Source organism: Echiichthys vipera, assembly GCF_963691815.1.
Source record: "Echiichthys vipera genome assembly, chromosome: 1".
Lineage (NCBI taxonomy): Eukaryota > Metazoa > Chordata > Actinopteri > Perciformes > Trachinidae > Echiichthys > Echiichthys vipera.
Genome location: NC_139826.1, coordinates 26,554,994 through 26,576,730, shown reverse-complemented (window position 1 = coordinate 26,576,730; position 21,737 = coordinate 26,554,994). Strand labels below are relative to the sequence as shown.

The 21,737-nt window shown below is 39.4% G+C and overlaps 1 protein-coding gene across 1 annotated transcript; it reads left to right on the top strand.

Moving 5' to 3' along the window:
* Positions 1 to 2,769: 2,769 nt before the first annotated feature.
* slc39a13 (solute carrier family 39 member 13) lies at positions 2,770 to 19,043 on the top strand. Its single transcript, XM_083915711.1, has 10 exons — positions 2,770 to 2,928; positions 5,305 to 5,670; positions 7,880 to 7,987; positions 9,757 to 9,899; positions 12,928 to 13,038; positions 14,170 to 14,259; positions 16,999 to 17,049; positions 17,221 to 17,353; positions 17,920 to 18,019; positions 18,286 to 19,043. Exons 2-10 carry the CDS (start codon positions 5,343 to 5,345, stop codon positions 18,359 to 18,361), a joined length of 1,140 nt encoding a protein of 379 aa, XP_083771837.1. The 5' UTR covers positions 2,770 to 2,928; positions 5,305 to 5,342; the 3' UTR covers positions 18,362 to 19,043.
* Positions 19,044 to 21,737: the final 2,694 nt, after the last annotated feature.

Here is a 21,737-nt window from a genome sequence, read left to right as displayed (position 1 = left end):
GAAATCATATATGCATTTTTACTTTTTATAGCTGTTTTTCCAGTGGCTTTAACTTCAGATATCTCATGTGGCTTGTTCAGCTTATTAATAAACCCCATTTTCTGAGGAGGTTATGGATTATACCTCCATATATATATTGATGTCTTACCTGACTCTTAATTGTTTGTCTATTTACTATCTGGGTTTATGGTATCTGACAGTAATACAGAAATAAATTATCTATTCAAAGGTGCACTGGGGAGCTTTTGCCTTATGTTTACTGCTATCCCCCTTTGTATGAGATGTTTTTGGCTCAACATGAAAGCATGTGAACATCACACTTGGCATATCCCAAATTCCATCAATCTATAAGTAGCTATAAAAGAAACACTGTACTCAAAGATAACGTGGAAGCAGCTTTTAGTGAGTATTGCATGCAAAACACCATCTTTATGTTCACTTACACAGCCTACAATTACAAGTACATTTTTTTAATCCTAATGGGGCCCTTGAGGAAAGCGTTGACAAAATGTCCTCACTATTTATTGACAATAAGTATGTACATGTGTGAATATTTAGGGGTTTTGTTTCACTTGATGGTAGGTTTGGTCTTGTTTCTTAAGAAGGCATTTGTAGTTATGCCAGGCCAAGATCGCTCTGAGTCAAAGATGATTCCACATTGAGATGGTTACTTAGACTTTGTTTCCACTGCATGGTGTAGGTCCGTTCAGTTCAGTAAGGTACGGTTTGGATTGGCAAAGCCTGGCCTTGCAAGCATTTCCATCGCTAACCACACCCTCATTTGAGTGCGAAACGGCTGGGATGAGGATCAGCACCTCTAAATCTGAGGCCATGGCTCTCAGCAGGAAACCGGTGGATTGCTTACTCCAGGTAGGGAATGAGTCCTTACCCCAAGTGAAGGAGTTCAAGTACCCAGGGATCATGTTCACGAGTGAGGGGACGATGGAGCGTGAGTTTGGCCGGAGAATTGGAGCAGCGGGGGTGGGGTTGCAGTCGCCCTACCGCACCTCTACCGGAGGGTGGCCGGAGTCTCCCTTAGAGATAGGGTGAGAAGTTCAGTCATCCGTGAGGAACTCGGAGTAGAGCCGCTGCTCCTTTGCGTTGAAAGGAGCCAGTTGAGGTGGTTCGGACATCTAGTAAGGATGCCCGCTGGGCGCCTCCCTAGGGAGGTGTTCCAGGCACGTCCAGCTGGGAGGAGGCCTCGGGGAAGACCCAGGACCAGGTGGAGAGATTATATCTCCACACTGGCCTGGGAACGCCTCGGGATCCCCCAGTTAGAGCTGGTTAATGTGGCCTGGGAAAGGGAAGTTTGGGGTCCCCTGCTAAACCTGCTGCCCCCGCGACCTGACCCCAGATAAGCGGTTGAAGATGAGATGAGACTTCTCCTACTGTTACACATGCTCAAATGTCTCCTGTGAAAAAGACCTACTTATATTATTAAGGTTAAATAGAAGTTTATCATCTGAACGGCCAAAGATGATTAGTAAAAATAGTAAATTATACTGTATGCAAATAAATTACAAATGAATATACATGTAGAACAATGAACGACAAATTATGACGGTGCCTACTGTATTGTTGTCCTCAAAAGCCTGATCTGAGTCCACTGCTGCTGTCCAGTATGCAGGCCACCTGTTGGGAATTATAATTAAGAAACTGAATTGAAATGTGAGTGAGTATGGTGCATCACTTACACACTTTAAACAGCTCCTGACTACGATATCAAAAATGTTGGTTTTCTAGTATAGTCTAGTATTCAAACTCATTTGGGTTCAATAACTCATATAGGTAAACTTTCTTTTAAAGTCCCCCAAAAGTAACCCAGCTGCCTATGTACCCTAATGGCATTGTCAATTTAAATCTGATGCTTTAAATTTACTATATAAAACCTCTTCAACAATTAAAAATCTGCTCAAAGATTGTAGGTCAACCACTTAAGAAATTGTATGATTTCAAAATGACCCCAACCACTTTCTGAACAGTGAGTACAATTTGTTACCATCAAACCAGAGATATAGGTTTCCAAAATGTCATGAGGTCAGTCTGAAGCTCTTTTGTGCACCAGTCAATCCTCCAATTAAATAGTGCACTAAATCCCATATCAAATAAATGCTGATGGGCCTTAAATGTTGTCTTGTGATATTCTAATGTAATGTTGAATGCATGTATTGTTATGGGTCCTGACCTGATGTCTTAATGCTTGTGCTTTTTTGTCTCTTCTCTGTTGCTGTACATGGAGAAAAAATGTTTAGGCTCTTTCTGGCAATAAAGTAATATCATATCCTACTGTCAGAGTGACTCTGTGTGTTAAATGTATTGCAAGCTAATGTATAAGCATGGGAGATTCTTTCATTTGGGTTGGTTTATCTCTTTTGTTACCCACCATTTTAACGACACATCACAACATTTCCTCCTAGAGGGTGCTCCTGGGTATGCAAAGAGGTGCTCACTGAGCTCCGGAGGAGACTAACTCTGGACAAATCACAGCTCCTTCCATGGAGCTCTTTAAGCTTATAACACAGCACTTTAGAAATCCTCATGCACACGATACGCACTTTTACTAACTTTGCACTATTTTGCACCTGCAATTTTATTTTCCTGTAATATGTACTGTATCTTTTGTCCTTGGTTGTATATAACTTGTAAAACTGTAACTTTCAATAAAGCTTACTTTTAAAAAAGAAAAAGTTTCTGGGTGCTTGGGGCAGAAAAAAAGCTACTTCCTGAACTCTTTGGCGGGGCGGGATCCTGATACGTGGCTGTTTGGGAGAGCCGTGGTGACCGACAGTTACTTGTGGGCTGCAGTTAACGGGTCGCTCCTGCCCTCCGCAGCTGGACTCCGGTGAAACTCAGAGGCGCAAGCCTGCCTTCATCAAGCCGGCCTGGATGGCAGGGGCACACTGGTGCAAAGACTGCCGAAACCACAAGGTATTTTAAAGATAAAAATGTTACTTTCATGTCGCAGTTGAATGTTTTCGAGATTTCCTGGCTCCCAACGTCAGTTAGCGCTCCACTAACTTATTTAAACTGACGCTGGTTTTAGCCGTTATATCCGTTAGTGATTGCTTGTGTCTGAGCTAACGGCTACATGGCTCTGACGTTAACCAGCTAACGTTAGCTTGCTAACTTTAATTCAGGTAGCTAATATACCGCTGTCAAAAGCAGGGGGTTCAGTAACAGTTTAGGTAAGTTAGCTTGTCACTCAGTTTGGCACTGTGGTGTTTTTATTTTCTGTACATTTTATATTTGACTGTGAGTTAAACACTTTGATACTTCATCTGCAGAGGGGGAAAAGATAAGCAGCAGTTGCTTTGAAACACTGATTTAACGTTAATTAATACCTGTAACATTCTCTAAAATATGAATGAACAGTTGCAGTGAGGTTAACGCTACCTAAACTTTTCACTGCACCACTTAAAGAGGCATGGCCGATATCCACAGGCAGCTGCCAAGGGGGAGCAAACGCTGGTAGCACTGGTTTTTCTGGATTTTTCTTTCCCCGGGACAACTTCACTTTAAACAGTGTGTCTGCAGCTGTTCATGTCAATTTACATCGTTGGAGTAAAAAGAATCACTACAAGATGACATTTATATGGATCAAGCACAAATGCAAGCTCTTTTTAAAATGTTTTGCTTTGGCCTAGTCAGAGATCTTCAACAGGGGGTCCTGGACCCCCAGGGGGTCCTCAGTTACTCCAGGGGGTCCTACCAATTGTTTGCTAATCTTTCCAACGGTTTTCTTTCTGAGAGTATGTCTAAAAAATATACAGCATAAATCAAATGTATTATTAGCAACGTTATTTTGGGGAAAAAAAATAATTTACACAGCCTTTATGTTAGACTTGCTGGCTTAAAGGCCAGGTAGCAACTAAGGCAGCCATGCATAGACACAACTGAGCTGAAGGATTCAATGTGCCGTCCAAATTTATGTTTAATATTAACATATGATGCATAATTTACACACATTATGAGGCACTGGTTTTTAATAAAGTGTCTGTGTGGTCTTCTGCTGCTGTTCGCTATCTGCTAGAAAGTAGGTGGTGTTGTGTGTTCACAGATGCTCTCCTGCATTCCTTGGTTGTAACAAGTGGATATTTGAGATACTGTTGCCTTTCTATCAGCTCAAACCAGTCTGGCCATCCTTTTCTGATCTCTGGCAACAACAAGGAATTTGCGTCAGAACTGCCGCACTGGATCTTTTCTCTTTTGCGGACCATTCTCTCTAAACCCTAGAGATGGTTGTGTGTGAAAATCCCAGTGGATCAGCAGTTTCTGAAATACTCAGACCAGCCCACCAACAACCATGCCATGTTCAAAGTCACTTCAATCACCTTTCTTCCCCATTCTGATGCTCGGTTTGAACTGCAGCAGATCGTCCTGACCTTGTCTACATGCCTGAATGCATTGAGTTGCTGCCATGTGATTGGCTGATTAGAAATTTGCGTTAACGAGCAGTTGGATAGGTGCACCTAATAAAGTGTACATGAATGTGTTAATAATGATCATTTTAATAGCGTAGTATTGTATGCACCATAAGAAGCTGCGTGTAAAGGCTTTAGGATACCTGAGCTGTTAGGCCCAATTTAATATGCAACTCAGTTATATACAATGTTTGTAGCAGAGGGGCCCTGCTTCCTCTCTCTTTCAGCTAAGGGGTTCTTGCCCTAAAAACCGTTGAAGACCCCTGTCTTACCTGATAGAAAACTGAATATTATAGGGCTGGGGGGTATGACCAAATATATTGTCAAAACAATTTAAAATGACTCCTATTTATTTAACTATATTGTTCCTATTGCAGTGTCAAAAAAACAGTAGCAGACCTGTGTTATGGCTAAAGCTGATATATATTTGATCCCTACTTTATGTTCATTTTACACTGAAGTTCATAAATGTGAATATTTTCTGCTTTCTTTACTCCTCGATGATAGTAAACTGAGTATCTTTGAGTTGGGGTCGTAAAGACATTTGAGGACCTCGTCTCAGGCTTTGGGAAACACTAAACATTTTTTACCATTTAATGGAACGAATATCTAATTGAGTAATCGAGAAAATAATCGATACATTGTCATAATGAAATGTGATAGTCTTTAGTTGCAGCCCAAACTTGAAGACCACCTTGGGCTTTAGGATATCGTGACAGGATTATCTTAAAACACTTTTACTTACTGAACCACAGACCAGATTAATTGATAATGAACATAATTGTGAGTTGCAGCCTTGTTTGATGCTGATTTAAAGTGTTTGTTCATACATGTTTGAGAAGGTGCAGCTGCCTGTTTGCCTCAAAGTGTGCTCCTTTTGCAGCATTACTGGTTGCAGGTGCTTTTTGGACCGTGGGACGGATGAAAGGTGGAAGCTGTATGAAGCCCAGCTGGGCTGTAGCTGCTCTGTTTATCCCAGTTACCCTGCTGATGCTGACCTCCAGGGGAGCAACAAGCAGCCACAAGATGACACAGTCAGCCATGGCTCATGCAACAGCCACGGCTGCAGGACCAGGCCCGAGCCTGACCGAATTCCTCCCAGGCCTCCGGGCAGTAGCAAACTTCTTATCCAGTGAACATGCTCATGTGTGGCTCTTGTCCCTGGTGGGCTCTGTGGCTGTAGGCCTCAGTGGGATTTTCCCCCTTCTTGTGATTCCCATTGAAGCTGGAGCAGCCCTCAAAACAGAAGGTAAGAGATGGCAACGTGTAACCTTAACATGCATGTGAATGTTGCAATATTCATAACACAACATAGACAACTCTTTAATATAATATTTCCCAAGACATTCATTAATGATGCATTGTGATATCTGTGTAACTGAAGAGAAAATATCCTGGTTGAATGTATGATATTTTAAAAGCAGGTATCAGTCATGAACTGTGTCTGAATACTGTACTGCATTATGAAGAGCTTTTCCTTTAATACGACTATTATTAATTGCATCATTTAAAATAAGATTTAGTATTTTAAATGCATTCATGTCAGCATGAACACAAATGGCACCAGGTCAGTGTTAAACAGCTATAAACTGACAGGACTGCAGTGTTGAAAGCTGAAGAGTTCAGAGTTCAAATTTCTGCAGTAAAAGATGGAAATATGTTTGCCTCATTAACCCGTTAACCATATATGTAAAATTCTTTTCCTTAAGTAGTTCCATAGTAAATCCCAGCTCTCCACACCCCTTAACAAGAGAAAATAACCTCTGTCGGGCCACGAAGCAGTTCTGCTGGGTCTTTGTCAGCCAGTCCTAGACTCAGCTGCACCTTTTCCATGGTTTAAAATTGTTAGATGGTGCAAATGAAATGCTTCCTTGTATACAGAACACCTTCAGTCATGAAATCCTTTGCAAATATTTCTGCATAAAACATGAAACTTAAGGCTTTAAAAGCAGACTGTCAAGAAAATGCAATAAGTGGTGTCAATACACAGAAAACCTTTACTGAAAGATTTTTTTCCTCTCTTATAAAATGACAAAATCAGTAGCAAGAGCTTCGTGTTCTACCGGAGAGGAAGAATGTCAGACTGCCAGTTAAGAGGTCACTCAGTTCCACACTAAATGTAAATGAATGGAAAAATAAACAGTGTCTGCCAGGGAAGCATAAGGGTCTAAAATAATGTTGTGCCAATCCATGTGCTAGATTTTGAGTAATCACTGATTACCATGAACCTTTCACCTGCTGGTTGTATGTCGGAACAGACGGTGGTGGCCTTGACCGTTTGGGGGGGAGAGAGAAAGGGACCCAGAGATGCACAGCAAGCACAAAATTAACATTAACAGCTATGATAATAATAGTTATGACCGAGGATAGTTTAGAAGATGAGGATATTAGAAATAATGGCAGTAATACCAACACAAATATAAAAAATAACTATAGCAGTGAATATACTAGAATGATATGAATACAGGAAATAATAGCAGTAATAATGATGTATACATAATAATAATAATAATAATAATAATAATAATAATAATAATAATAATAATAGAAGCAGGAAGCATAAAGCAGGACAACGGCATCAGGCAAAACCTTGAGCCAAGGAAACCTGCGAGAAGAGAAGTTCATTTAAATCGGGGAGGGACTGCTCTGGAAGAGCAGAGAAGTATGTAAGACTGCTTCTCTCCCTCCAATGTGGGATGAATGCCTTCTCTCCTAATCAGACCAGATTTTCCCCAGATGACATGATGATGACATGCGGCTAAACATGTTATCACTGGTCAAGTTTCAATCCCCCTGTAAAAAAACAAACAAATAAAACGCTTCCGTAACCAACCAGGCCTACGTTTCTGTAGGTCAGCGTATGGTCTCTTGAGTGGCCCCACCACAGGAGCGTTGCATTCCAGATGTATTTTAGGCTGTGGGGTTTTCAAGTGCAGTCCTTACCGGAGGGAGGTTAGTCATGAGGAAACTCTAAAGCATAAAAAGTTTCTATGGAGCACATGAGTAATCACTGTGCATGTTGGAAGCCTGAGCCAAAAAAAGCAAATCATGTCCCGAACTGGCCTAAAGTACTAAGACGAAAGGGAATCACAAAGTAAATACATTCTAAACCAATTGAATGTATTTTAAACTTCAGTGTTAAATAAAATGAAAAATGACTATGCATAACATATGGGTCAGTAATGAATTCAGCTAATGGATGTGTTTGATAGATGCAAACAAAAGCCATTACCAAACCATCTGGTGGAGACCTTGGAGGAAGCGAAGGCAGAGGTTATAGATGAAGGCACTGTAATGAGCTGAGGCCCAATTTACTCGGGTGTAGGCAGTTTCCTGATGTTCCTCCTCACTTTGCCAAATCACCAATACAAGCAACTGGCAGAAAGGGAGGGTCATCACATTCACTTGAAGTCAATGTTCAGATTCTTTATTAATAAAACTATACTGTGTTTTCTCAGCGGGTGGCTGGAAGCTGAAGCAGCTCTTGAGCTTTGCTATTGGCGGTCTCCTTGGAGATGTATTCCTTCACCTCCTTCCTGAAGTGTGGGCGCTCTCTGGCTCTTCAGGTGGGTCTCCTTTCCACGAACATTGTTTTTGAAGTATTTCTTATGTATTTGACGTGACTCTTGAATTTTCATAGGGTATTTTTAAGATATTTTTAGTCTAAATTGTCTGATATATAGAACTATATGTTTACTGCCCCATTGCTTTGCCTCACCAGTAGTTTGCTCAATGGGATACTTTTTGTTGGATTGCACAAGGTACTATAGATAGTCAGTGTATTACCTACAGTGGGTTACAGTTAGCACACTGCCAGTTTGGAGAAGCAGACAGCAATACCTAAATGGATGCTGCTGTGGACAGGGGCAACAGGAAAATCAACTTTACTCACTTTAAAAAAAAAAAGGCCAACCTAAAAAAACATCAATATCAGTTTAAGGGTACGCTATATTTAAAATATTTTCACTGCTTTACTGTCACTTGCCAACAGACAGCCCTTTCCTTTGGCACTAGATTTTCTTTCAATTTTTTTAAGCCACAGATCAGCCTGTCTGCAACTTGTGGATAAACAAATCCAAGAAAATAAAAAATGTGTGATTACAACAGCGACAGCAAAATAATTTTCATTGTGGAGAAAAAAGGATCCTTTAATGAGCTGGAGCATACAAGGAAGAACTTTTGCAGAGGGAGGCTGAACGAAAGAGAGAGAGAGGGGAGACTTCTATACAACTGGAAAAGCCTGTCTGACAGCAAGGTTAAGCGGTGAAAATATTCTAAATATAGCATATACATTTAAAGTGAAATGGTGCTGCAACCATCCAAAGCAGTACATTACTTGTCTTCTATGTCCTTTACTCCTGTCCAAACTGGCAGCATGCACATATATTTATTTAAGCTGCAGTAGGCAACATTTTAGATCATATTCACTGAAACTGACACCATTTTCCGATAGAACAACATAAATCAACGGTTTTAGAAGAAAAGTCGCCTCTACGTGCACCCAGAGCTTGTTTGTTTCGCAAAATCCACGGCCACAACACTACACATGCTCCAGCTAAGAATAAAGAATCAAAGGATAAAGTAGCATGTAAATAAAATACTCAAGTAAAAAGACAAGAGCCTAAAACTTTACTTTAGTCCAATAATTGAGTGCAAACCTCTGGTTAACAGGTTTGTTCATTCAACAAGGATTGTTTTTTGACATGATGTTGCACTTTGAGGCCTATGACTACCATTTACATTGATACAATAAAGACAATTTACTGTATGCACTATGTCGCTGCAATATCAATATCAACAATATCCATTAATGGGATGCTCATATTTTTCCAGCCCCTCATTTTGGATCATTTTCGTCAACCGGCACCAATTCCAAATGACTTGAATAACCCTGATGTAGCCTTCATTCAGTCAGTTCAGTTATGCTGTTTGTGCTTATTTTAGTGAAAGAAAACCTATTTTCTTCATTTTTTTTAAGATTTGATAATGTAAAAGTGTTTGTTGTTGCAGTAATCCCTTAGCAAGCTGCCTCATTATTTCAGTTTTTGCATGACATGTCCTTAAGAATATCTGATTTTTTTTTTTTTAATTATTAGGTTATAGATCTGAAACATGGTATTTTTAGAATCTTAAAGAAAGAGAAAAAAAAACAACCGAACTGAACCCAAAATCCGGGACCCCAAAACCTCGATATGAACCGAACAGTGGATTTTGTGAACCGTTCCACCCCTAATAAACAATATTGCTTGTAACACTCACTTATTTTGTTGCTCAGTTGTCACTCAATCGATTTGTTCACTCAGTCTTATGTAAAATCTGTCTGCTTCCATGCCAGCTGGTAAGCACAACCACTACAGGACCCAGGGCCTGTGGGTTATCTTTGGCCTGTTGGCCTTCCTCCTCCTGGAGAAGATGTTCCCAGACCAAGACAGCCACGAGGATCCCTCTTCAAAGTCAGATCTGAATTCTAACTCTGCTGTAAGTGTTTCAACGGAAATGTTTTTAGAAGAATATGTTCATTGCAATCCAAAGGAGTCTCACGGCATACAGACATGTCAACACAAGCCTTCACATATTTCTTTTTTTGTAGGTATGTTTGATCTGTTAGTGCTTGGTCTGCAGTGTTCTTGGTGACTGTAGCATCAAATGACCTATTGTGAAACGGCCTATCAGTGATCTCCTAACTGCTAACTTAAAAGGAATGGGTTGGCTTTTTTTTTTGCAAGTCGGAAGGCAAAGCTCTTGATTTACCGGTCCACCTACGTCCATACCTCACCTATGATCGGAAGCTTTGGATAGTGACCAAAACAATTCAATTCAATTCAATTGTATCTATAGTGCCAAATCATAAGAAAAGTTATCTCAGGACACTTTACAAACATGGTAAAGACCACACTCTATGACTTATTTAGGATTTACATAGACCCAACAATTCCTCCGTAGAGTACGGTGGCAACGAAAACCTTCCCTATTACAGGCAGGAACGTCAGACAGACCCAGCTCTGTGGAGGACGGCCATCTGTCTTGACCGGACAATGACAATGAGACTGTGGATACAAACGGCTTAAATTAGTCCTCTGTAGGGTGGCTCCTACAGAGATAGGATGAAGAGCTCAGACATTCAGAGGAAGCTCATAGTAGAGCCGCCACTCCTGCCAAAAAGGTACTATTTGAGGTGGTTCAGGCATCTGATCAGGATGCTTCCTGGCTACCTCCTGTTAGAGGCTTTCCAGGCACATCCAACTGGAAGAAGGCCCCAAGTTATACCCAGAACATGCTGGAGGGATTTATGTATCTCGTCTGGCCTGGAAATACCTTGGGGTCCCCCAGGAGGAGCTGGAAAGCTTTGCTGGGGAAAGGGGCTTCTGAAATACTCTTACCCCAAATATTTTTTTTTACACCTATATCAAAAGAGAGATTAACATTTTAATTAGTGAGATTTACCTTGGACAGAGTCAGGCTAGCCGTTTTACCCTTGTGATGCTAAACTAAGCAAACTAAACAGACATGGGAGTGGTATCAATCTTCGCATATTTCCCAAAATGGTAAACTATTCCCTAACATCGGTATGAATAATTATGATCAGTGGTCAAACTAAACCATATGAGATATTGTCTGGAATTTCTCTATTACTGGGTGCTTGCCCTAAAGAGCATCAAAGTTTATTATTTAGTAATTATATTATACCTAGTAGAACATTAAATATGAGTGCAAGATTAAAAAACACAACCTTTTTATCACATGGCTCCTCTGTAGACAATGAATGGCTGGTTGTGTATGTTTGTAAAAGCGTCTCATCCTCTCGTATTGTCAGTGAGGGAGAAGATTGGAATCCACGGCTCAGCTCCTCCACTGGTGTCTATTTATAGTGCCGGGGTGAAGCAGCTGCTTTAGCCATTTTTAAATGTCCAAAGGAGAGCTTATAAACAGAGATCTTACCAAGAATTGTGACAAACTGAGCTTCTTCTAACTTGAATTGGGTCAGTGTTTTAGAAGGGCCCATCATATGAGTGGAGAGTTACAATATGCTCGATGTAAAATGCAAAGAAGAGATTCAATCACTTTCTCATTTTTAGGTCATTTTAAATAGGGTGTATTGCAGAGATAATTTAGCTCCAATCTGTTTAAAAGTAGGAGGAGATTGATAGCCCTGGGAAAATCCCACCATTTTATTACTTACCTATGCATCAATCATAGAAATGGAGCAAACATTTCATTGCTGCGACCAGAAGACAGCAGGCTAATTCTCTCTCAGTTAATCTGACTATCGGTCTAAATGGCAATGGAAATGGTTTCTAAATGAGGGAAAAAGGAAGTTTGACGCTTCTCGGAAAACACAGGCTAGAGCCCGAAATGAATCCGTCTCTTCTTTTAGATTCAAAATATGGATATGTTGAGTAGTGTTGGAATTTAAAGGTCATCTGTTATGTCTGGAAACATTAAGCACTGTAGGAAGTGCTACTTTTTTCAACAGCTGTTTTTTTTGCAGTGGGTGTAAGTGATTGATTCCTCGAGTAGTCCTTGTTTCAAACTAACTTGATTAGTAAACAAAGAAAGTTCTCGTGTGTGTGTGTGTGCGTGCGTGCGTGCGTGCGTGCGTGCGTGCGTGCGTGCGTGCGTGCGTGCGCCCAGCACCTCTCGCTTCTGTGCTTGACACAAACACCTTTGATTTTTTCGAACCGGCTCTTCGCCTCACCATGCGGGAGAAGTTGTGTGTACTACATGACGCGGTTACTGTGCAAGGCCCAGACGACATGGAGGGGGTGAGCAGTGATGCTCGGGGCGGCAACGTTGTGAGCACAGAGGCACTGGACACCGTCTTTGGGAAGAACTATTTAGAAAATATGGATGTCAACGAGCTAGAAGCATTGTTTCAGTTCCTTAGAAAAATCCACAGGAGTGTTTGAAGTCCAGCAGGCACTGGGAAAAAAAAAAAAACTGAGAGCTCTGGCAAAGCAGCACCTGCTGATACCTGGAGTGCCTGTTCTTCACAGTGGGACTGATCATTAACTGAAAGCGAACATGAATTTAATCACGTTTTTGTGAGGAAACAATGTTTTTAAGTTGTGTAAAAAAAAAACACTTATAGGGTGACTTTTATGATTGAGAATAAGCATTAGGTTTTGGGTAAGCTGCATTGCTGTGCATCATTATTCCTGCAGGAAGATGCGTTGCGTTCTAAAAATAGATTTGGAAAGAACTACTCAAGAACTACTCTTGAGGAAATTATGCGATTCTTCGATTTTGGAATTAACTACTCGTGCCCATCCCTAGTTTTTAGTAAGACTGGTGTCAGTGGCCAAGGTTGTTTCCTTAGGGCAGACAAGCCCTTCCAAGTTAATGGCTAATTACAGATGGTGGACACTGATGGATAAAGGGTAATACATATAGATAATTTATAAAAACAACACTTTTAAAATGTATTTAAAACAAAGAGGGTGTGGTTATGGTGCACAAGGGAACAACATGTTCATTTTTGCCGTGTTTTTCTTCCTTTTTTCTTCAGTCTAATTCAGCTTTAAGTGGGAATGCAGCGGCATCGTTCAGAAATGTGGACCATGCTGAGTCATGGAAATCCTCCAAGCAGAGTCTGCCGGAAAGATCAGAGAAAATCAAGGTAATTCTGACAACCAGAACATTTCCAGACCTAAAATGTTTTTAAAAAAAAAACGCTTTTATATTGGTTGCTTATATAAGAGATGCATTTTTTGCCTCTTGAGCATCTGATGAGAACAACACATTTCATCTCACCACACATTACTTGCATATGAGCAAGTTAACCTTTTTAATCCTTTACATTGGATTGACTTGGTTTACTTACGCACCACTCTGGGATTAAAATAATGTAAAGGAAAAACGGTCACAATCAGAAAAGTGTGCAGGTTTTGGTGACATCACAGATTATAAGGACATTTAATTCTAATATGCCGTTCCTCATTTAGATCGTTTTGATAATCACCAGAAAGCACAGGGGGTTAAATAAATACTGAATTAAATAAAGTCAGTGTGGTTTAGTGCCTAATAAATAATCAAAATGGCCAATCAGGAAGATTAAATCAATCAAAGAGCAACAAAAATGTTTTAATTATTTCAAATAAAGCTATTCTGAAATATATGGAGTAAAATAAGTTTTAAAAGTTTAAGAAGCAATCTGTTATTTTTTTACTTGAGACTTCAACAAAAAGAAACATATAACAAAGAAATATCCTGAACAATCCATCCACCCAAGGGGGTTCACCCTACAACAACAACAACAAAATTGACTTGACGTTTGTGGCACATAACCAGCAGCTGTGCTTTGTTTCCTGGGAGGAAACGGATCATTTACAGCCTGGTTTTAAATGGGTCGGACTACAAAGCTGGGAGTAACAATACACCAAGAGATCTATTTGGTCTTTCAAATGAATAAAAAGTTCTCTTCTACATGTTTGTTTTTGTATTTGTTATAGGCTAGTCTTTATTGTATATTTCTCATATTTCATTATCATATCTTGTCTTATTTATTTTATATTTATGTTTTTGACTGTTGTAGTACTGCTTTTTTATTCCTCTTAATATTGTGCAGGGAATTCCTTGTTTGTTTAAACTTTCTTGGTTATAAAAACCTTACATATTTAAGTATAATGGAAATTATAGAACCAGAATTGTAATTGTTGTGAGTGATAAATAATTATGACCATACATGTTGTAGTTTTGACTAATCAAGGCCAAGGTGAGTAACAGTGTTATTGTGTTTTGTGTGTCACAGACAAGTGGATACCTAAACCTACTGGCCAACTGCATTGACAACTTCACACATGGACTGGCAGTAGCAGGAAGTTTCCTGGTTAGCAAAAAGGTAAGAAGCTGTGATAATTGCAACACTTAAAAAAAAGAAAATCTTGGAATCTATATATTTTTCTTAGTGAAATGTGGATTTAAAAAAAGAAAGAAATATTTGTTTTCCAAGAAAAAAAGAACAACCACATTTTTCACCTGGTTCTCCTTTTGGAGTTATATGTAATATGTAGCTTTAGAACTGGCTTTGTGTTGTGTAAAGTTTAAGTGAGAGAGAAAATGAAGACAAGTAAATATTACAATAATGCTTCGACAGTCTCAGAATGCAATATATGTAATTAATGTTTGTTTATTTCATGCAGTCAGTCCTTGAATCAGAAGTACGTTTCACTGTGACATTTCTTTTTAACTGCAACCTGAAACAAATCCAGTTTTAAAAAACTGTTTAAAAACATTTTTTTTTATACTGGCACTTCAGTTAGTGTGTAAGCAGAGTTTTGTACTGATAATGTGTACGTTTCTGACCACGCTGGTTTAACAAATGACTTGTGTGAGAATGTGATTACATTCCCATTAAGTCCTCAGCATGCATCTTTATAAATGAGCTCCTTGTCTTCATAAAGTATAATTGCAGGTGAAATAGCTCCCCGGGGCTGCAGACCAAATTAGCACTAAATCATGAACCAACAATCATCGCTAATAGATATAGTGCATAAACTGAAACTATATATATATATATAATGATGGAGAATTGTGGTTAAATAGTAAAAGGCTTGTAGATTTGTTTCCCTATAAAATGCAATTAACTCAAATCCTGCCCTCAAAGACAGTAAATACAAGACTGGTTTTAAATATCCATTCAGTCTAAATATTGGAAAGCATCTTCTATATTTTTTTAGTTTGAGCTTCAAAGTTTGAGTTTTAGGTAGGATAGCTGCAAATTTAAAACGATTAGTAATCGATTCATCAGTAATTTCAGTATTCTTTTTAAGAGAAACGTTAAAAATCCTCAGATTCCTGCTTCTTAAAGGTGCATATTTTTTTGTTTTTTGTTACATCTCTGACAGTAAACTGAATATCTATGCATTGTTGATAACAAGACATTTGAAGATGTCATCTTGGGCTTTGGGAAACACAGATTTACATTTTTCACTATTTCCTGACATTTTATAGATCAAACAGGTAATCTATTAATCAAGAAAATAATGGACAGATATTCGGAAATGAAAAAAAATCAGTTGTTTCTTGAAAGCTGTAAAATGGTCAAGGGACTCTGTAATACCTAATGAAAGCAAAGGGCAAAAATGTATCCAGGGACTTTGGACATGGCAGAGCAACAGACCTGTTGTATCAGCAGTTCCAGTCTTAAGAGTGGCCTCCTCAGTGGACATTCGTTACAGAATACAACAAACTTTCTCAGTTTGAAACAAATTTATGTTGGATTATTATTAACGGGACACTTAAAACTGCAGTAACATGTATTTGTGTCGCTTCAGTAGGTTACTGTGTATTTCTAGCTGTGGGAAGGAGAGTCCAGCTGGAGAGACATAAGGCTAGCAGCATGAATTACGGATCAATGTGCCAGAGAGGAAGTTAACTAGATTTTTTAAAACATACACATGCAAGGCATCTCACCGGTGTTTTCTGTTTACTCTCATATGCATTTTATCACAATGTGACTGTGCCTCGATGAAATGCCCTAAGAAAATTATGTTAATTAAACATGAATAAGTTAGAGTTCAGTTTTTAGTTCTGAATGGCCAATGAACATATTAAACTTTAATATTAAATCTTTTTTTAGTAAGTAGTGTGTAAGGATATCAAAATAATGTAAATTTGTGAATTTCCCCCTGGCAGTCAGTAAAGTCTTCCCTTAAGGGAGCTGGTACCAAATTGGCACAAACCACATTACATCATTCAGTTACATTAAGTTTGAGGCAGAATACAAAAAAACCCACCAGAATTTGGCGTATCTCTATCCTGAGCCCTTCCCACTCGAGCAAGGGCTTCATACTGTACAACTACTCTTCATTCATTTCTCCACCATGACGTTACATAGTGTTGTGGAAATGGATTCTTCAGTTAAGATCAACAAACAGGATCAGCTTTTTCTCCGTGGTTTATTTTGCCAAAGCATTTTCCTCTGCAGACAAAAATACCTTCATCCCTGCGTCCTAACAAAGTTAGGGTCAGGACGCGATAAGCATTGGTTGGGTGACGTCTTTAGACCAAACAAAAACATGCCTTTGACATTACTGAACATTCTGAACCTCTCTCATCACACGGTCTCTAACACAGGGTACACATTATACCATCATGAGTTAGTTATTTGCATTATCCATTAAGAAGGTGAGACAGAGGAGACACTGAACTGTCTGACCTGACAAAACTATGATTACGAATTACAAATATCCAAAATTCCCTCAACAATAGCAACATATCAATGAGGATTACGATCCTGTTTTCTTTGTAAATTTGTGAGCCTGTAAAACGCTCTGAGATGACACGCTGTGATTCAAGGCTCTACAGAAACATTAACTTTGTTCTGTATTTTGCACAGTCTTGTTGTATTGCATGTGTCAGACGCTCTTTTCTGTCGGACGCTCTTCTAGACCGACAACAAACATGTCAATATATGTGAAGTACTATTTCTGAGATGGAGAGGAACTGTTGCTAATAGCCCGCTACCCGTAGTCTCACAGAGCCGCCTGCATGTATGCAGCAGCCACTCCTGGTCCGATTAACACGGAGCTAATGTTGGTTGTAATTTTGATAAAACATTGCAGGAATTTTCTTGCAGGTTGGGTTCCTCACCACCTTTGCCATCCTGCTCCATGAAATCCCCCACGAGGTAAGATCACAGAAACTGAATCAGGAAATTCAACAATTTAATTTATATAGAAATTTGAGATTCACTTTCATGTTTACAAAGCAGGAAGTACATAGGGTGAATCAGACTGCTACAGTGCTTGTAAACATGCTGGATGTTAAGCCAATCCTCTACTATGGGAAATGTCTGCAGGTGGGAGACTTTGCCATTCTGCTGAGGGCCGGGTTTGACCGGTGGAGTGCTGCACGCATGCAGCTGTTCACGGCGCTGGTCGGTGTTTTGGGAGCTTGCTTTGCGCTGTGTGCTCAGTCACCAAAAGGCACAGGTAAGAGCTTTAATCAGAGTTCATACAGGTGCTGGAAATCCTTGAAAACACTGGTATTTTAAGGTGGTGTTTTCAAGGTTTGAAAAGTACCTGGATTTTGAATAAAGTTTGTTAAATGTATGATATGGGATGGTATAAATGATATAACACAGAGAAAAGAAGATATGCAAAATGACATTTGACAGTAAACAGATTATCAAAACAGTTGAAGATTATACTTTAGTTGATTATTTAGTATTAATGGCAAGTCTATTTACAAACATGAAACCTTTCATTTTCACCCCTCTATAGAAAGCTGTCTCGGTTTTATAGCACAATTACATCTAATTTAATGTGATGAACAAGTGCAATAATAAGTATACTGAATATACTGTGTGTACCGTAAATACATTTGTAGTGTACCACAGCTGTAAAGTGCTGGAAAAGCATGAAAATGTTCTTTGAAATGCTTGAAAAGTGCTTGAATTTGATTTTGTAAAAGGTGTAGGAACCCTGTTTAATATGCACACAATCAAACCATTGTACCGTTGCCAGAATGACGAATAAGTCTTTCCTACCGTGTGTAGAAAATGCCACTGCCTGGATATTGCCTTTCACCTCTGGAGGCTTCCTCTACATAGCCCTGGTGAATGTGGTGCCTGACCTGCTAGAGGAGTACAGTTTAAGGTAGGCATCCTTTTGCATCATCATATTACAAACACATAGGGGACCACTTTATAAAACATAACTCCATAGCGCTACTAGTGGCGCTCCAAAACTCCACAAGGTACCTTTAACCTGTTCTGTATTGTTGGAGTTGCAACAGTGGTGACAGCGTAAGAAGGCTGTTTACAAACAGTACTTTGTATATGGTGGCGCAGAAATTGGCAGTTGCCATATTTATTTTTATATACGCTTGAATCTTTACCCTTCGTGTTTTGTTTTTTTACCAGGCAGTCCCTCCTGCAGATCCTGCTCATTTTCTGTGGGGTGGCCGTCATGGCTGTGCTCTCTGCCCTGATTGACTGAACATGGAGGAAACCCCGTCTCGTATTAACCAAACACTAAAACTCTGCATTCTCCACCAACCTATTACATTTGGTACCTCTCATTCCTGGCAATCATTAATCATGTTACACTAAAACGAATATCTCATAGAGGGACGGCACTTTATGGATGGATGGCTGAGAGAAAAACCTTCTTGATCTGCTGACGGGACATTTGTGTGGACACTTTTAAAATGTGCCTGACTTGAACATTAAGGGAATTTAGAGGGTTTTGTATGGATCTCTGTTACCAAATTGTCTTATATTGGCCAGACAATCGTGTTGTTTTGCACATACATTTACACAGGTACACCTGATGTGCCAGCTCAACAGAACAAGTATTATTGGACAGCTACAAGGACCTTTTTTCAAATGTATTCTTAAATTGTTTAAACATTGTATGTATTGTTACTGTTTCTAATGTAGTTGCAGCATATTTATTGAAAAGATAGACAAGCAAAATATAGTTTTATCAGACGTGCACCACCACCACTCCATCATTTTGTATAAGGTAATAAAAGCCAAGGTATCAGGATGTTTTTATTACTCTGTCAGGTCAGCACCAAAGTACAATTGTTTTTTGTTTTTTTTGTGGTTTGTATTTTCCTCACACAGTTCAGTCTGGGCCTTTTGATCTCTGCTTAAATAATTGTAATAAAAATAAAAATTAATTAAAGAAGAATATTAGTACTGTTTAATATTCAGTTTTGATTTATACTTTTCTATTTATACTTTTTACAGATAACTCCTACGGACGTAACCATCCAGGATTATTCAAAAACATGTTGTTGATACACCCCTTACAACCCGTTCTTCCTCCCAACTCATCGAGTTTGGTAGCTTGATCAGTAGCCAAAACACAGGGCTTTAACCCAGGAGACTGCTATCTGTCTCCTGTAAAACCAAAATCTATCGTTGACTTATTTTAACTCATGTTACATTATGTAACCTACATGAATTTCATATCGTACTTAACTAACGTCAGATACACAGGTTACGTAAGAAATGTATTTTAACCCAAACCATGATCTTTTCCTTAACCTAAACCAATAGTTTTGTTGCTTGTTAAACCTCACCATACCCTGAATGTTTAAAAATGACGGGTAAGGGGTACTAAGAATGTTAAAGGAGCTGTGTTTGAAATACTGAAATAAAAAGTAGGCTAGGATTGCCTCCACACGGCTCTCACAGACTATACCCCAAATACTGACTTCTTGCCACAGCTCTCAACGTCTGATATCAGACCGGCTCTCAAAACAAAGAGCACAGACGCTCAGATTACACACACTGAGATAGAGCAGCTTCATTCTCTACTCAGGAGACCGTTACTCCACTATATCTTTACATAACAAAAAGTTGTTTTCTGCTTTATGAATCAGGGCTTAATGTTCTCAGGCACCATGTGTGATTTCAGGAATAGAGCCATTTTAAATTCATATAATACTTAATTCAGTACGTTGTACACATTTCCTCCTGGACTACTTTTCAGACTCACAAATTGATTCTTGCTTTAATCCCTGATTGATGGCTTGACTAAATGACTGTGTGTAACAAGTTGGGCATGAGGATGTGATACCTCTTGGGGAAAGTTTCAAGCCCCTGAAGAAATGAACTGTACATTTCATATATATATATATATATACTGTATATATATATATATATAAATACATGTACATACATACACACACACGAGCAAACAATTAGTATGAAGATCTAGGAAGCAGGTGTTGAAATGATCCTGGTGGGATTAGGATTTCCTGATATTGATTGGTAGACCTGTGTGAAGGTGCTGAGGCAGCCCGGCGTGATGTGACCTTGCTGCACAACACCATGAGCATATTTTTACTGCAAAGATCCTACGCCTAAAATGTCATATGGGAGTGGAGGCAGGGGGGTATTTATTGTGTGTTCACACTTGTCCAATTTCAACTCAGTCTGTTTGGCAAGCTTCTGTTGCCATAACGACTCCACCGCGGGTTGCCTTCCTTAGTCATCAGCCTGTGGGCAGCCTATTGTCTGTTGGGAGCCATCCTCGGTCCCTGCGCAGGGGGACAACAAACAACCACTTTGCACACTGTAGTGCAAACACGCGAGTGAAAAAATCTGATACTCAGCTGCGTTCCCGTAACTTCATAGTTTAGTCCAAGTGTTGTTTTCTGAATTAGAATATCTGATGTTGTGGGCGACAAATATAACTGCTCAGTTGTTTTGTTCTTCTCACAAAATCCTAAAATGTTCTATCCGCTTTTTTGATTTATTGCCTGTGCTGAACCATTTCATAAACCACAACTGTGAAAGTGTCCGACACGACCCAGACTTTAAATCACACACACAAAAACAATCATTAATATCAGTGTTTTGCACTCGAACATGGTGCTGTGCTATCACTTCCAAAAAGCTGTGTAACAGATGGTCTATTTACAGTGCGAGTACAGTGTGAGTCTCATTTAAGTGCAAGTCCATCAGAAATATAAGGACTTAAAGGTGCATGCGTTAAGGCATAGAATAGGTATTTAAGTCAGTTCATATCAGTTTTATTGACATGTTTATAGTTTAGAACAGTACAGCCAAAGTACGCTGTACAAGGTTTGAAATGTGATAAGAATTCAGAATATAACAAAAACAAGCACCGTTAAGCTACACCATAGTTATATAACGGATATATTGTTGTAAAGTGACTATCTATTTCTATCATCTGCTGCATGGTGTAATGTAATGAAAGAAAAAGGTAATTAATTTAACAAATATTAAAAATTAAAGAGAAAAAAAATATTGATATACACTAGCAAACTCCTCTTCTGGAGGTCAAGTGAGGTGAAAGGAAATGCTTTAAACTGGATCACCAAATTTCTGTAGCAAAGTCTTAAAGTCTTAAGTGACTAAACCTGCAACATATGTTATCCGCCACGATTGTAGTCAAATGTATTTATTGCTGGTTTGATGGTTTGATGCCCTTCCTTTATTCATTCTCCTGTTATATTTACTTTGTATGTTTTGTCTCAACGTTTGTTTTGTTTTGTTGCCTGTGCACGTTCCTATTCCAAGGTGGGACAATAAATGATTATTGATACAAACGCTTTACTGCTATAATAACATGTTGACCATTCAAGCATCCCAAATGACCCCCCCCCCCCCCCCCCCCCCCATAACAGAGCAGCACTTTCCTGTCCTCCCTCATCCCGCAACAACCTGGAGGAGAGAGCGCGCAACTACATCCCTTCCTCCTCCTCCTCCCCCTCCTCCTCACAGCGTTGGTCGCCATCCATCCCCTCTCCTCCTGTACCATAACAGATGGTGGGAACAACATTGCATCCACCGGGTACCACAACAATAGACCGCAGCATCCAGTCCGGACGACG